The sequence below is a fragment of the Brassica napus genome, unplaced genomic scaffold (assembly GCF_020379485.1).
Source record: "Brassica napus cultivar Da-Ae unplaced genomic scaffold, Da-Ae ScsIHWf_1173;HRSCAF=1676, whole genome shotgun sequence".
In the NCBI taxonomy this organism is placed as follows: Eukaryota; Viridiplantae; Streptophyta; class Magnoliopsida; order Brassicales; family Brassicaceae; genus Brassica; species Brassica napus.
Window position 1 is genome coordinate 16,977 of NW_026014596.1, and position 16,185 is coordinate 33,161.

A 16,185-nucleotide genomic window follows, 5' to 3' on the forward strand; every position below is an offset into this window, starting at 1 on the left:
AAACCCCTTCTTGTAGTTTGTCTTTACTCGTGATATAATCTAAGTTTGAAATTAGTTCTAATTTCAAAATTATATATGCATGTGACTCTATTTACCTCGGGTCCCTTGTGAACATGACGTCTGAAATCTGAAGAGCTAGTTGTTCTACCTGCAACTAATTATTTCTTAAGCATTGTTCAGTGCTAAGTACTGAAAGCTGACAGTCTTGTATATATAATATGGCATCTGCACCTACCAAAACCATTGATAATTATTTTAAACTTATTTTTTGCTAACAAGGATTGTCGTATGAATTTTAAAGATGTATCGTATACGTAACTAATAAACGTATATAGATATTCCAGATCCATATATTTAGATATATAGTCCTTTTTAACTTGCTGCTTCTTCGTTTTTGTTGTGTAACTTTTTTCGATCCAAAAGAGAAAAATCCAACAAAATTTAGATATTATTGGTATAATTCATGAGTTTTATTCATGACCATTTTACAAAATTACACTAAAGTCATGATTTGTGTGGTTGATATTGTTTTGTCATCCACAAAGATGTCCTTTGATTTGAAGTGAGGCCACAATCATATTTTCGATGGGTCGCGAAGATTGCTAATTAGGCACAAGTGTCCATTTCTACCATCTACGTCTTGTCTTGTTGAGACCACCTCCTTTTATGAGCTATTCGCCCCACCCATAACGTCAATAATCCACATTTTACATGCAATAAGTGTTATTGTTTTCTTCTAAGAACTATTTTGGTTAACATACATTATTTACAAACATATACCAGACCCCCCAGTACTATAATGGTTTGTTGCTCAGTCTACACAGCCTATGTAATGTAACATGTCCATCAGTTCATGAATCGAACCAGAACGGTCAGACTGATAGGTTTCGCCAAAATTTCATTTTCCATTGTGAATTATAACAAAAACCAATATTTTTCATTTGTTAAAACTACGAAAATAAATATATTAGAATGCTAGGTACTCTTCAATTTTTAAAAACAAAATTATTCGTTAGCGAGGAACATTTGTGATATGTAGTAAAAAATAACGACAGTGGATCCACCGGAAGAAAGCAAGTTACAAAAAAAAACTGTCGATCCACCGGTGCGATTGGTCTGGTTAAGCTCAATGATTTTGTCGTTTTATGAAATATTTTTATTACTTTATTACCAAGAAAACAAGATGATAAAGTTCATCAACGACGTCCCTTATGGCTATTAAGAGCCAGATGCAAGGATGACCAGGGTCATTAAGACATCTTATATCGAAACCATTACTCCACTAATTACTAATTATTCAGTCTAAATTGTTTATTACAGTAGAGTATTATTTTTTTAACTTTGAATATCATATTACAGTAAAGTATAAATATTACTCTTGTATTGTTTAAGCAGCTCTCAGCCAACAGGCAAAACATGAACTACTTGGATTATTCAAAGATATTTAAGCTTCCAAAAGCATTGGGAATGGCTCCAACTACGTTGGGAGATAGAGTGTTATTTAAAATTCTCCATTGCCACCGTCTTTGGAGTTATTTATGTTTCCAAGTGGGATATACAATATAATTACCCGCGGAATTTATTGATCCAACTAGTTGAAAAAATCATAGTAAAATAGTATTGTTGGCAATAGCTTTGACTTTACTACAATCAAATAGTATTGTATGGAATTAGTCATTTAAATTACTGTAGTAGTGTGTATTGATCATAAAAATTAAATATTTTTACACTATTTTGTACAGTGTAAGTATGATTTCTTAAAACATTTTACTTTAGTATACTTGGAAACCAATTATATCATTATATGTTTTGCCAGTTGCCACTAATAGTAATAGGTGAAGAAGTATTGACATTGTTGTAAAAAAAAGGGCACGACGCTCATCTTTTGTTTAATTGGTCACAGAGCCTCTTAGTAATCAATAGGGTTAAACACTAGTATTAAAAGCTTACGTCTTATTAGTGTTGTCCAAGTTGTAATTTGTCTTAATGTGAGATGTAAACATCTACTATGTACGTCTGACCCAAGAGTTGATTCTGATCACAAAACTTTGAAGTCTCTGCCAAACTTCTAATTTGACTTTTATTCACCATTTTTATAAAAAAGCATATTTACCTTTAAATTATTCTTACGTTATTATTACCCGAATATCTTCTGTTTGACGGGAACTTGAAAATATCTCTTAAAATGATAAGAATGGGAAGGAGATGTAAGAGAGACCAACCACAAAAAACATTAATATGTCGCGTGCCTAACGCGTACGAGTCATTTTCGTATCCTTTTGGCAACCTTTTCAAATTTCCTTTGTGAAAATGACAACACATTTTAAGTTTCATGTGATTATGCATGCATATAATATCCGTAAGACCACCCTTAATATATGGATATAAAATAGAGAAATAAATAAAACTCGGTGTCAAAGAATCAGTAAATATAATGTTACAAAAAAAAAAAAAAAGAATCAGTAAATATCTGAAGGTTGAATTTTCACTATAGCTAAATTAGATATCTATAACTTTTATTTATGAAATCTGGACAGAAATAACTTTTACAGGTCATAATATTCGTTTCTGATTTAGAGACCCAACATTGAAGTGAAAGGCCAAGCAAAAAAACTTTGAAAATGTGGTAGCTAGCTCAATTTTCATTAGATTTTGCTTCCTCTATAATCCTATAAACTATCAATTAAGATGAGTACTTTATCTCTATATAACTTTATCTTTTCTAAACAAGTTACATAATTTCCCTGTTCGGGAACGCGCTAGGCGCTAGTCGGGCGGTCGAGTTGGACCTAGCGCCTAAAGAGAAAATCAGGGATTAACCGAAAATTATGCGGGGCGGAATTTTTAGACTGTTTACTATGTTATAAAACATGTTAATCTTTAATTGTGTATAACATTAATATATTTTCATGTTTAAAATTGTATAAAACACACAAATAGAATATATAAACTTAATATAGTGTAATTTTCATCAAAATTATGAATATAAATGATATTTATAAAATTTTAGATCAAATAAATAAATAAAAATATTATTAAAAATAAAAATAGATTAGGCGGACACATAGGCGGTTAAGCGGCCGCCTAAGCGGCTAGTCGGTCATTTAGGCGGTCTAAACTGAGAAAATCGGATATCCGATCTTTTTTAACCGATTTGGCATAAATCGGGGCGGAAGAGTGACGCGTAGCGCCCAGACGGCCGCCTAGGCGGCTAGGCGGCCGATTTTTAGAACATGGCATAATTTCAAATGAACCCAACAATATATTCGAGCTAGTGATCTCGTTGTTACCCTGTGTATCTTTTGAATCAAGTTCACTACAAACTAAACCTTAAAAGATATTTTCCTTCTTAAAAAGTCATATCTCAATGCACTTTTAGGATATCATTCTAATAATCTTCAAAGCTGGCGTAGTTTAAGATCTAGCACGTTACATGTTATTAAATCCATAAAAAGGAAGAATATTTTGTAGGGAACTAACTACTATACTATAATCCGTACGCTCTCTCATCATTTAATAACACTTGCCTCTCTCATAAACCAGAAATCAATTATATATACAGAGTAAAATTCTATAACATAATATTATTGAGACTATAACATTTTATTAATTTATAGAATTCTTAATTGGTACAATTTTCTTTTTAGATTTTAAATTTTAAAATATATTTTTTTAAATAAAACAGTTGATTTTACCGTGTATACACTAATTAAATTTTCTTTTCCATATTATTTTGATTTTATTATTTGATGTATATGAAATGTGTTCTATAAAAATAAATTATGGGTTCAGATATAATTTTTACTAAATATTATCAAAATATAATGGAATGTTAAAAAATAGTAATAATTTAATTGTGAATATAAAAGTACATTACAATGTTTGTTGTACTTGTCTATAATAAAATATATTATTAATTTATTATTTTAATGGAACCATGGTATTAATTTATTATATTTTAATGGAACCATGGTTCTAAATATCGGTCTAAGCGGCAAATTGGTCATATCCAAAACGTTTTTCATAAAATCTGATTTATATGATTTAAATCAGTTTAAACCATTTTAAATCAGCTTTAATCGGTGTATGTTAATTTAAATGTGTTAAATTAAGCAATAATGTTAGTATAAATCCAAAAATTTGTCTAATTTCTTTTATTTTGTATATTTAATTTTGATGATTTATCAAAAAAATATAATTAAATAAAAAAATAAAATATCTTAAATAAATGAAAATAAAATATAAATTAAATTAATAATTCATTAACGCTTAGCTATCGCGTAGGCCATGAATAATTCGCCTACTCGCTAGTCCTCTAGAAGCACCTAGATACGTCTAATGAGTTTTTGAACATTGAATAGAATCATATATTTTCGGTTGATTCTCACGGCATTGTAGGTTATTGACTGCTCATCTTCTTCCTTAGATTTCAGCTGATGTTAGGAACTGCATCTTCTTGGTTGGGTCAGAGTTTAGTCGTTTTTGATGTTGTATTCCTCAACGTTGGCTTACCGTCAATAGTCACTGCTCGTCTTGATTTTCAAGATCTAATTTTTGGTGTTCTGACTTCTATGCTCTCTTTCATAGCTCGAGGACGGCTTCATAGTTTTCTAATTTCGTTTCGTCTCCCTTTCCCTCTCTATTCTCGCATCTCTTTGCAGCTTTCATCGTATCTCTAGTGGCTCTCCCTTTCACCATGTTTGCCACTCGAGGTTTGGATAATGTTTTCGTTCGTGCATATTATATGGGCTTGGAATGTTATTTCTGATCTCAAGTTTAGTCTCTAATTTCGTGGTGGTTGTCTTCCATTCTCCCTCCCTCAAGTTGTTTCTTTTCTTTCCATGTTTCCTTTGGTGTAGGTGTGCGGAATTAGTCTCTTGGAGCTTTGGTCCCTTCTATCCAAAGCCGTGTTGTATAGTCTTGTTTAGTTTGTGAGGTGTTTCTTACCTTTTAACTACTGATTGTGATTCGGGTGCTTTAGGCATATATATATGTTCCTGCTTTTTGGTGGCTTTGGCCTTTCGATTAATATTCTCCTTCTGACCCGCTTTCTTAGTTATTTGCGTTGGTGCTCTAGTTTCTTATTATTAGTTTGATTATCTTATGATATTGATAGTGAAATAAATATATAATTTATAAATGAAATAATAAAAAATAGTAAAAATAATAAAATGGTGAAAGTTTATGCTATTTTTAACTGTAAATAAATTAAATATTTAAAATATATTTATTTTATTTTATTTATTTCTTGAATTTTAGGGACTAATAAGTGTGAGAAGGATTAGATAGTACATAATTAGATATTGATGGAACAAATTGCAATAATTTAAAAGTAAAAGGATTTAAAATACAAAAAAAAAATGAGGACACATGTCAACAAACTCCTTCCCACATGTCATAAGAAGGGAAAAAAACAACTTTATATATATATATATATATAGATAATCACAAATCTAAATATCTAATGAGTGTATTTGACTTGACGATGCAATAAGTTCCTTTCTCAACATGTCTGGGCAATGTTTACTAGGCCTTCTTGGGCTCTTTAGTCTACTAAACTAAGCCTTCGGTAACGTTTGCATTAGGAGTTTTTTATATACAAAAATTCACGTTCATACAAAAAGCAAGACTGGGTTATACTAGTATTCGGCCCCAGCTAAAACCAAACTTAAGTAATATCTCATAGCATTAATGTTACATACCATGTTGGACTCAAGGCCTCTCTCAATATACTTAAAAAAGCCCAATTAATTTTATTTTAAGGCCCAATAAGCGAAATCTAAGCCTCAAAGACTAGCAAGAGAGGAGCGACGCGGCGGCGTTAAACCCTTCCTCACCGTCAATCTCTGAAACTCACTTATACGCTACAATGTTGGGTCTACGCAGATCCGCGGCGACGTTATTCGACCACAGCCAATCTCTGCTTCGCAATCTATCGGTGAGTTATTCCTTCGTCTCAAATCTCCACCGTAAAGATGTCGTCTTTCCGACGTTTCATCACTCTCTGCTTCGAGTTTTTGTATTCAGGGTTTCAGTAGATCGAATCGATTGTTCTGGGTCATGTTAAAGTATAAAACTTTGCATATGTTAAGTTAGAATCATAAAGTTGCTAACTTTTTTTTAGCTTTGTTGATTTGATCACATCCTGCTTCTTACATATCCGTTGATCGTGTCTGAACCAAAGCTTATCAAACCCGTTACCTTGTCCGAAGTCATGTATCATTGGTGTCTTTCTCTGCAGTTTCATGGATTGCGTGTGCAAGGAATCCGTGTGGGAAACGCAGAGGTTCCAAACCACAAGCCACTCAAGACCGGTCTTCAAGAAGTGTACGGAATCGGACGCCGTAAGTCTCACCAGGTTCTCTGTGGGCTCGGCATCACTAACAAACTTGCAAGAGACTTAACTGGTAAAGAGCTCATTGACCTCCGTGAAGAAGTTGGCATGCACCAACATGGTGATGAGTTGGTAAGTATCGTTTTTTTTCAGATTCATACTAAGTTTTGTCCTTTTCATCTTTGTATAATCCGGTTTTGTTGTTGGTATGAAGAGGAGGCGTGTTGGATCGGAGATACAGAGACTGGTGGAAGTAGACTGCTACAGAGGAAGTAGACATAGACATGGGATGCCTTGCAGAGGTCAAAGAACCAAGACCAACGCTCGCACTAAAAAGGGAAAGAGAGTTGCCATTGCGGGAAAGAAGAAAGCTCCTCGCAAGTAGAACCTGGTGTGTGGCACCACCAGTCTTAAGACTCTGTTGATCAAATAAGCAAACATGATTTTCTCAGGTTTATGGTCTTTCTTTTGTAATTGCCATTGCAGAGGAAGAAGAGAAACACTTCCAAGTAAACATCTTAGAACTTGTTCTTGTTCTGTAATACTCTCACAAGCTTGTCTAGTCTCTTGGTTTTGATTTGTTACATTCCATTACAAGAAACCAAACAAGACATTAATAATCAATCATCTTCTTAACCAAAGCTAACAAATTAACATACCAATTTACATGATCCAAGATGTAAGCTATGTGTCTAAGCACTTGAATGCTTCTGCTGCTGCTGACTCGTGGCTCCGGAGGGAAAGGAGTGGGCAAGGAAAGAAAGATGCTGGAGAAGCTCAGGGATTCTCCATCTTTCGTTACGGTCCCAAGCTCAGCCAATTTTCATCAATTGTGCCGTCAGAACCTTCGATTTCCTTCCATTTTTGAGACAACATGCGAGCCAGATCGATTTCTCCATATTCTAGCACCATGTATATAAACCCATCGTCCTTAACTCTTGCATCTTTGCTACTCATTGTCCCATTCATAACCTCCTGGAGTAAACACTTATCTGTAACCTAATGGCAAAAGATAAATTGTGATTACAATCATCAATCATGCAACTAAGAAACTAAAAGATGTTATTGTACCTCGTAGTCTATAAGCTGAATGATGTTTGTTTTCCCTTTCAGCTTCTTTAAATACCCAATCTCTTGGCAAAATCCATATGCAGTAGCATAGTCACGGCCCTTGAGCTTGATTTTCTTGAGCGCGTATATGGTACAGTCTGATGAAATAACCTTGTGGACCTCACTGCTTCCTCCACTTCCTATCTTGCCAAGCCTATGGTAGAGCTTCCCGTTGACTTTAAAGAACAAGTCCGGATCATAGTTTCTTTTACGAGGACCTGATGTCCCTTTGCTACTTGCAACCTTTTCTTGCTTATCTGGCTTTTGCGGCTGTGAGCTAACACTGGTGAGCAACTCATCTGGTAGAGTGGGCTTAGCTGTTACGTCATGACTGGAAGATACTGCTGGAGCTTCAAGCTCTGTAGTGCTCTGTAGTGAGACTGTGGAGTGGGATTCGAACTCTGTATTTGCCGCCCACTCCTCTGAAACTGAAAAAATCACCCCCTAGAATTAAAGCCCATTGAGCCTTGACTGATCGAGATTTTGTTCTCTAGGAATAAAAGAATCCACTAGTCATAGGCCCATTAAGGAACCAATAATGGTTGATTAGTTCAATCTTGCATCCGTAGATTTTCAATTTTATCAAAACGCAAATATTTGACAAATATAAAAATCGCAAGCCAAATGCGAGGAATCTCTCTCTCTCTCTCTCACACACACACACTGAAGCTTACATCCATAGAGATGTGGATTCTGTGTAGTGTGCAAAGACAATGGATAAAGTATACATGAACATGAATTAAACCTGTACATGTATAACTTTAAACCAAATCCAGCCATTTTCCGGCCAATGGAGGAAGGATAATAGGAGATCAAGCTTGGAGGGATGGTGAAAATGGCGTTTTCGAATTCGTTCCAACCTAAAAAAGCGTTTCCACTTTCGAGTCGTATGTGCCGTGTGGACCAGACAAAAACACTTAAAACTGTTGTCGGATTTTTACATTGGGCCCACTTGAAGGCCTTTTTGTAAAATTAATAATGTAACCTCACTTTTATCTTTTTCTTGCAATTGTGCCCTGCAGTTTTGGGAAATTATGCTTGGACTCCAGAGTAAAGACATTGCATTCTGTTTTCATCTTTGCTTTCACACACAAAACCAACCTTTATATTTATTTCGAATTTAGCTTTATCAACACACTTGAAATTTAAAAAAAAAAAAGAATTATTCCTCGAGAGAAAGAAAAACACTTGTTTATTTAAAAAAGGGAGTCCCAAAACTAGTTAAAAGCATCAACCGACAGCATCAATACAAGCCACAACCTCCGGACCATCGTCTTGAATCCACCAGAAACCAGAACCATCGCTGCATACTTGCTTGTTATCATGTTACGTTCCCACCGGCTTCTTCCTATACACATAAAACATCATTCAAATAAAACATATATAATCACATTAATATTAAGCCCAAGATTGTTTAGTTACGTTGGAGTTAAAAATGTTGAATAATACCGTTCGCTAGTGTGAGTGTATGAGTTGTAGTCCGAAAAATTAGAAAAATAAATATAACACACCAATAGATGAAAAAGGTTTAAGACACGAACCTGTAGGAACAGAAAGAGATGACGTAATCTGAACCGGAACAAGTGAAGATACTGGTCGGATCATCATAAGCATAGCTGTAAGCAGTAGGACAAGCTTTCTTGAATATTTTCGAGTAATGAGTTGGTCGACACGTTGAAGGGTTCCCATAAACTCCCCTGCAACAATACTCATCTGTATCGAACACATCACAAGCACTCCTACACGATATAACTCTCCCCTTAGATTTCACAGCTAGCTCCGCTGGACACCTTAGCGTCAAATCGGCGACGCAGCCGGCGACGGTGCAGTTTCCTGTTCCGTTCACCGGATTCACTGTCATCGGGAGATTGAATCCGTCGACGAGGCTCACGTCGTAGAAATCCACTGAGGATAGCGTGAACTCGGCTAGTGAAGCTGGTTGTTTTCCAGAAGTTGAGCATTTTAAGTTTGAGCCGCATGAGCCGGTTTCACAGCTTCCGGTTCCGGTTTTATCGAATTTGCAGCCGGTTCGTCCCCAGATTCTGCCTGACCAGTCTACTGGTGCTTTGAAGACGATGGAGTGGCCAGGTTTGAGCTTGAATCCTCCGCCGCTGAAGTTTTCTCCGGGTGTTATTGCCGGCCATATTGTTTGGTCACATGAGTTCACGATTGTGAATACTCTTGCTGATTCGGACCATGTCGTCACTGTATATTACAATTTGATCACATGAGTTGTAATCATTCAAACCTTATTATTTACGTAACGGAGATGAATGCATGCATTCATATAATGAAATATATATACATAATACATGTATACGTACTGATATATTAGGGTATTGAATAATTACCTGATAACAGTGCACTACAAGAAAACACATGCTTAACGACGAAAATTAACGAGGAAAAACAATCCTCGTAAATTTGCGTCGAGTTTACGACGAATTTACGTGAAAAACTAAAGTCATCGTTATTTCCTCGTAACGTAACGACAAAACTGTTTCGTCGTAAAGTGGATGTAACTTTACGAGTATTTTACGAGGAAAAACTATTTCCTCGTAAATACGACGTAAACTTTGCGTGGTATTTACGAGGGAATAGTTTACGTGTATTTAGCGAGGAAATTTTTGAATCCACCAACTTTATAGGTGTTACACGTTTTTTTTGCCCACCTAATTAATTTTCGTCGTAAATTCATAGCAAAATTACAACTACCAGATTCGAATTTTCCTATAAATATGGATGTTTAAACATCATTTTAAACACACCAACAACAAAAAACGTGAAAGAAAAAAAAATGGCTGGCTCCGGGAATATTTACGAGTTGCGGAAGTGGATGTATATGCATAGAGATGCTAACGGGAGAGTGACGAAAGAATACCTTGCGGGTCTGGAGACATTTATGCATCAAGCAGATTCAACACCGCTCGCCCAAGAAAGTGGTAAGATGTTCTGTCCTTGTCGGAAATGCAACAATTCGAAACTGGCAAACCGTGAAAATGTTTGGAAGCATTTAATAAATAGAGGTTTCACGGCAAATTACTATATCTGGTTTCAACATGGAGAAGGTTTTAATTATGATCAGAATGAAGCTAGTAGTAGTAATAGCAATTTTCAGGAAAAAGAACCGGTTGATCATCATTTGCATAATGAACATAGTTACCAGCAAGAGGAGATGGTAGATTATGATAGGGTTCATGATATGGTAGCTGATGCATTCGTAGCTCATGATGGAGATGAAGAACCTAATATAGATGCAAAAAAGTTTTACGAAATGTTAAACGCGGCGAATCAACCACTTTACAGTGGTTGTAGAGAAGGTCTCTCTAAATTGTCGTTAGCTGCTAGAATGATGAATATTAAAACTGATCACAATCTACCTGAAAGTTGCATGAACGAATGGGCGGACTTGTTTAAAGAGTATTTGCCGGAAGACAATGTGTCTGCTGATTCTTATTATGAGATTCAGAAACTGGTTTATAGTCTTGGGTTGCCTTCGGAGATGATAGATGTTTGCATCGACAACTGCATGATCTATTGGGGAGATGATGAGAAGCTAGAAGAATGTCGATTCTGCAAGAAGCCACGATTCAAGCCGCAAGGACGGGGACGTAATAGGGTACCATACCAAAGGATGTGGTACCTACCAATTACAGACAGATTGAAAAGATTGTATCAATCAGAGCAGACTGCTGGAAAGATGAGATGGCATGCCGAGCATACTCAGACGGATGGTGAGATGACTCATCCATCAGATGCAAGAGCCTGGAAACATTTCAACAAAGTACATCCAGATTTCGCTAGCAATATCCGGAATGTGTATCTCGGATTATGCACAGATGGATTTAGTCCGTTCGGAATGTCAGGGAGACAATATTCATTGTGGCCAGTCTTTCTTACTCCATACAACCTGCCACCGGAGATGTGCATGCAACGGGAGTTACTATTCTTGACCATATTAATACCTGGTCCGAACCATCCAAAAAGGTCCCTGGATGTTTTCCTACAACCACTGATAAAAGAGTTGAAGGATTTGTGGTCAACAGGGGTGAGGACGTATGACTGTTCAACGAAGACGAATTTTACGATGCGAGCGATGCTTTTGTGGACCATAAGTGATTTCCCTGCCTATGGGATGTTGTCTGGATGGACTACACATGGGAGATTAGCTTGTCCATATTGTAATGGAACGACAGATGCGTTTCAACTGAAGAATGGTAGGAAGACAAGTTGGTTTGATTGTCACCGTCGATTTCTTCCCATTGGCCATCCTTACCGAAGAAACAAGAATTTGTTTAGGCACAAAAGGGTTGTGAGAGACACTCCTCCTCCATATCTAACTGGAGAACAAATTGAAGCGCAAATCGACTACTACGGAGCTAACGAAACAGTTCGTTGGGGTGGTAATTGGCATGTCCCTCGTAATATGCCAGATTCTTACGGTGTTCATCACAACTGGCACAAGAAGAGTATATTTTGGGAGTTGCCATATTGGAAGGATCTTCTTCTGCGCCACAACCTCGATGTGATGCATATAGAGAAGAATTTCTTTGAGAACATCATGAATACAATATTGAATGTCCCAGGGAAGACAAAAGACAACATAAAATCGAGGTTGGACTTGCCGGATATTTGCTCAAGAAGCGAGTTACATATTAAAAGCAATGGACAAGTTCCCGTTCCGATATTCAGATTATCTTCAGAAAAAAAGTCGGTGTTGTTCAACTGGGTGGCATCAGAAGTGAAGTTCCCCGATGGGTATGTTTCGAATCTCTCTAGATGTGTTGAAAAGGGTCAAAAGTTCTCCGGGATGAAGAGTCATGATTGTCATGTATTTATGCAACGACTACTGCCCTTTGCATTTGCGGAGCTACTTCCAACAAACGTACATGAAGCACTTGCAGGTACGTAGTGTATTATATCACAATAATTTACAAAATAATATATGACTAACAATGTGTTTAATTTTTTTTTGAATATAAAAGGCATTGGAGCATTTTTCAGGGATCTGAGCACACGCACTCTTAAAGAAGAAGTTGTGGAACAGCTTCAGGAGAACATTCCCATCTTATTGTGCAACTTGGAGAAGATATTTCCTCCCGGATTTTTTGACGTCATGGAGCATCTAGCTGTCCACCTCCCATATGAGGCATTGCTTCGTGGACCTGTACATTACGGATGGATGTATCAGTATGAGCGAGCCATGAAATATTTGAAGGGAAAAGCAAAGAACCTCGCCAAAGTTGAAGGTTCTATAATTGCTGGAAGTTTGACGGAAGAAGTTTCTCACTTCACATCGTACTACTTTGCGTCAAAAGTACGTACACGGAGAAGAGCTCCAAGAAGATATGATGATGGTGGTGTTGCGCCAACATATGCAGTTGCTGGTGTTCCAGACATCTTTAGCCAGATTGGGCGACTCGGTGGGAAGTGTAAAGAGGTTTGGTGGTCGAGTGAAGAAGACGCTCATAGTGCACACACCTATATTCTACTCAATTGCGAAGATCCATTGATGCGTTATTTTGAAAGGTAACATATATTGACACTTCGAAACACATATAAGTATAATTAATTGTATAATTGCGAGAGATTCATTCCTATAAAATGTGATTTTACAGCCTATTTGTTTCTCAAGTCGAAGAAACATTTCCTGGTATATCCACAAGTGACGTAGACAAAAGGAAAGATCAACACTTCATTAAGTGGTTGCGGAATCAGGTATTAACTAAAACTTTTTTTCATACATTATCTGTATTTCATTAACATTCTCTTTATTTTTGCAGGTTGATTATGACGACGACGATGCAGATTATCCTAAGTGGTTACACGAAGTAATTCAATCTCCACTTGTAAAGGTCACCACATCACAGATGTATTTCACACGAGGCTATACTTTTCATACATATGACTATGGTAGACAGCGGGCGACCAGTAACTATGGAATATGTGTGAAAGGGGAAACAGATTTCTACGGGATCTTGACGGAGATTATTGAAGTCGAATTTCCAGGGATACTGAAGCTGAAATGCGTCCTCTTCAAATGTGAATGGTTCGACCCCGTCGTCAACAGAGGTGTTCGGTCTAACAAATTCGGTGTAGTTGATGTCAACGGTGGACGAAGGTACAACAAATTCGAGCCTTTCATCTTAGCTTCACAAGCAGACCAAGTTAGCTTCCTTCCATACCCTCGGATGAGAGATTCAGGTATAAATTGGTTAGCAGTGATCAAAGTTACACCTCGAGGACGAATCATCAGTGGAGAAGAACCACCATTGCAAGAAGAACAGATAAATGAAGTCGAGGAACCTGAACAAGAAATTGATGACATCCTTCTCATTGATCCGCATAATCACGAGTACGAAGATCTTACCGATGATGCCACAGACGAAGCTGTTGAAGACGAGTTTAATGAAAATGATGATGTTTCTAGTGATGACGAGAATGTCGATGTATCCGATTGATGTATTTGTTTTATGAATAAGATGAGGGAGTTTGTTTTATGAATAAGATAATGTGGGGTTTGTTTTATGAATAAGGTAATGCTGGGAGTTTGTTTTATGAATAAGCAAATGTGGGATATTGTGGTTTGGAATGGAAATAAAGATGGAGTTTGGAATATATGAAGTAGAAAATAAGGAATATGGGGTTTCGGGTTTTTTGGTTTCGGGTTTTGGGTTTTGGGTTTCGGGTTTGGGCTTTCGGGTTTCGGGGTTTGGGTTCTAGGGATATATGAAGTAGAAATTAAAGATGGGGGTTTGGAATATATGAAGTAGAAAATTAAAGATGGGGGTTTGGGTTTCGGGTTTCGGGTTTGGGGTTTCGGGTTTGGGGTTTCGGGTTTCGGGTTTGGGGTTTCGGGTTTAGGGTATGGGGTTTGGGGGTTGGGGGGTTTCGGGTTTCGGGTTTCGGGTTCTGATTCTAGGGATTTAAACATAACACTCGTTAATTCCACGTAAGCACAAATCGTCGTAAAGTCCACGCAGGATGAAATCGTCGTAAAGTCCACGCAGGATGAAATCGTCGTAAAGTCCACGTAGGATGAAATCGTCGTAAAGTCCACGCAGGATTAAATCGTCGTAAAGTCCACGTAAGACAACGAGGAAATAACGACGAAACCTAAAATTAATATGGGGTTTGGGGTTTAGGGATATATGAAGTAGAAAATTAAAGATGGGGGTTGGAATATATGAAGTAGAAAATTAAAGATGGGGATTTGGGTTTCGGGTTTCGGGTTTGGGTTTCGGGTTTGGGTTTCGGGTTCCGGGTTTGGGGTTTCGGGTTTCGGGTTTCGGGTTTCGGGTTTCGGGGTTGGGGTTTCGGGGTGGGGGGTTGGGGTTTCGGGTTGGGGTTTCGAGTTTCGGGTTTCGGGTTTGGGGTTTCGGGTTTGGGTTTCGGGTTTCGGGGTTGGGGTTTCGGGTTTCGGGTTTCGGGTTTCGGGTTTCGGGTTTGGGGTTTGGAATATATGAAGTAGAAAATTAAAGATGGGGGTTTGGAATATATGAAGTAGAAAATAAGGAATATGGGGTTGGGGGTTTGGGGTTTCGGGTTTCGGGTTTCGGGTTGGGTTTCGGGTTTCGGGGTGGGGTTTCGGGTTTCGGGTTCGGGTTTCGGGGGGTTTCGGGTTTCGGGTTTGGGGTTGGGGGTTGGGTTTCGGGTTTCGGTTTCTGATTCTAGGGATTTAAACATAACACTCGTTAATTCCACGTAAGCACAAATCGTCGTAAAGTCCACGCAGGATGAAATCGTCGTAAAGTCCACGTAGCATAAAATCGTCGTAAAGTCCACGTAAGACAACGAGGAAATAACGACGAAACCTAAAATTAAATATGGGGTTTGGAATATATGAAGTAGAAAATTAAAGATGGGGGTTTGGAATATATGAAGTAGAAAATAAGGAATATGGGGTTTGGGGGGTTTCGGGTTTCGGGTTTCGGGTTGGGGTTTTTGGGGTTTCGGGTTTCAGGTTTCGGGTTTGGGGTTCTAGGGATATATGAAGTAGAAAATTAAAGATGGGGGTTTGGAATATATGAAGTAGAAAATAAAGATGGGGGTTTGGGTTTCGGGTTCGGGTTGGGTTTTGGGTTTCGGGTTTGGGGGGGTTTCGGGTTCGGGTTCGGGTTGGGGTTTCGGGTTTGGGGTTTCGGGGGTTCGGGTTGGGGTTTCGGGTCGGGTTTGGGGGGTTTCGGGTTCGGGTTTCGGGTTTGGGGTTTCGGGTTTGGGTTTGGGGTTTCGGGGTTTGGGTTTCGGGTTGGGTTGGGTCGGGTTTCGGGTTTCGGGTTTCGGGTTTGGGTTGGGTTTGGAATATATGAAGTAGAAAATTAAAGATGGGGGTTTGGAATATATGAAGTAGAAAATAAGGAATATGGGGTTTGGGGTTTCGGGTTTGGTTTCGGTTTCGGGTTTGGGGTTTGGGGTTTGGGGTTTCGGGTTTCGGGTTGGGGTTCGGGTTTCGGGTTGGGGTTTGGGTTTGGGGTTTGGGGTTGGGGGTTTGGGGTTTCGGGTTTCGGGTTTGGGGTTCTAGGGATTTAAACATAACCCTCGTTAATTCCACGTAGGATGAAATCGTCGTAAAGACCACGTAAAAAGATTTAAACATAAATCACGTTAATTCCACGTAAGCAAAATCGTCGTAAAGTACACGTAAAGAAAAACACGGGCCTTTGTGATTCCTCGCCATTTCCTCGTAAAAAAAAACACGGGCCTTTGTAACTGCTCGCTATTTCGTCGTAAATTTACGACGA

General features: G+C 38.0%; 2 protein-coding genes and 1 pseudogene across 2 annotated transcripts; 1 reads left to right on the forward strand and 2 right to left on the reverse strand.

The window, feature by feature from the left end:
• Positions 1 to 5,726: 5,726 nt before the first annotated feature.
• On the forward strand, positions 5,727 to 6,958 carry LOC125596298 (small ribosomal subunit protein S13, mitochondrial). The gene is made up of 3 exons (XM_048771481.1): positions 5,727 to 5,938; positions 6,242 to 6,466; positions 6,549 to 6,958. The coding sequence occupies exons 1-3, from the start codon at positions 5,870 to 5,872 to the stop codon at positions 6,717 to 6,719; spliced, it is 465 nt and encodes a 154-aa protein (XP_048627438.1). The 5' UTR covers positions 5,727 to 5,869; the 3' UTR covers positions 6,720 to 6,958.
• Positions 6,959 to 7,132: 174 nt separating this feature from the next.
• On the reverse strand, positions 7,133 to 8,224 carry LOC106356018 (serine/threonine-protein kinase MPS1-like). Its single transcript, XM_013795870.3, has 3 exons — positions 8,119 to 8,224; positions 7,406 to 7,872; positions 7,133 to 7,333 (listed from the first exon to the last, which is right to left on the reverse strand). The coding sequence occupies exons 1-3, from the start codon at positions 8,222 to 8,224 to the stop codon at positions 7,133 to 7,135; spliced, it is 774 nt and encodes a 257-aa protein (XP_013651324.1).
• A 368-nt stretch (positions 8,225 to 8,592) lies between these two features.
• LOC125596299 lies at positions 8,593 to 9,656 on the reverse strand (annotated as a pseudogene).
• Positions 9,657 to 16,185: the final 6,529 nt, after the last annotated feature.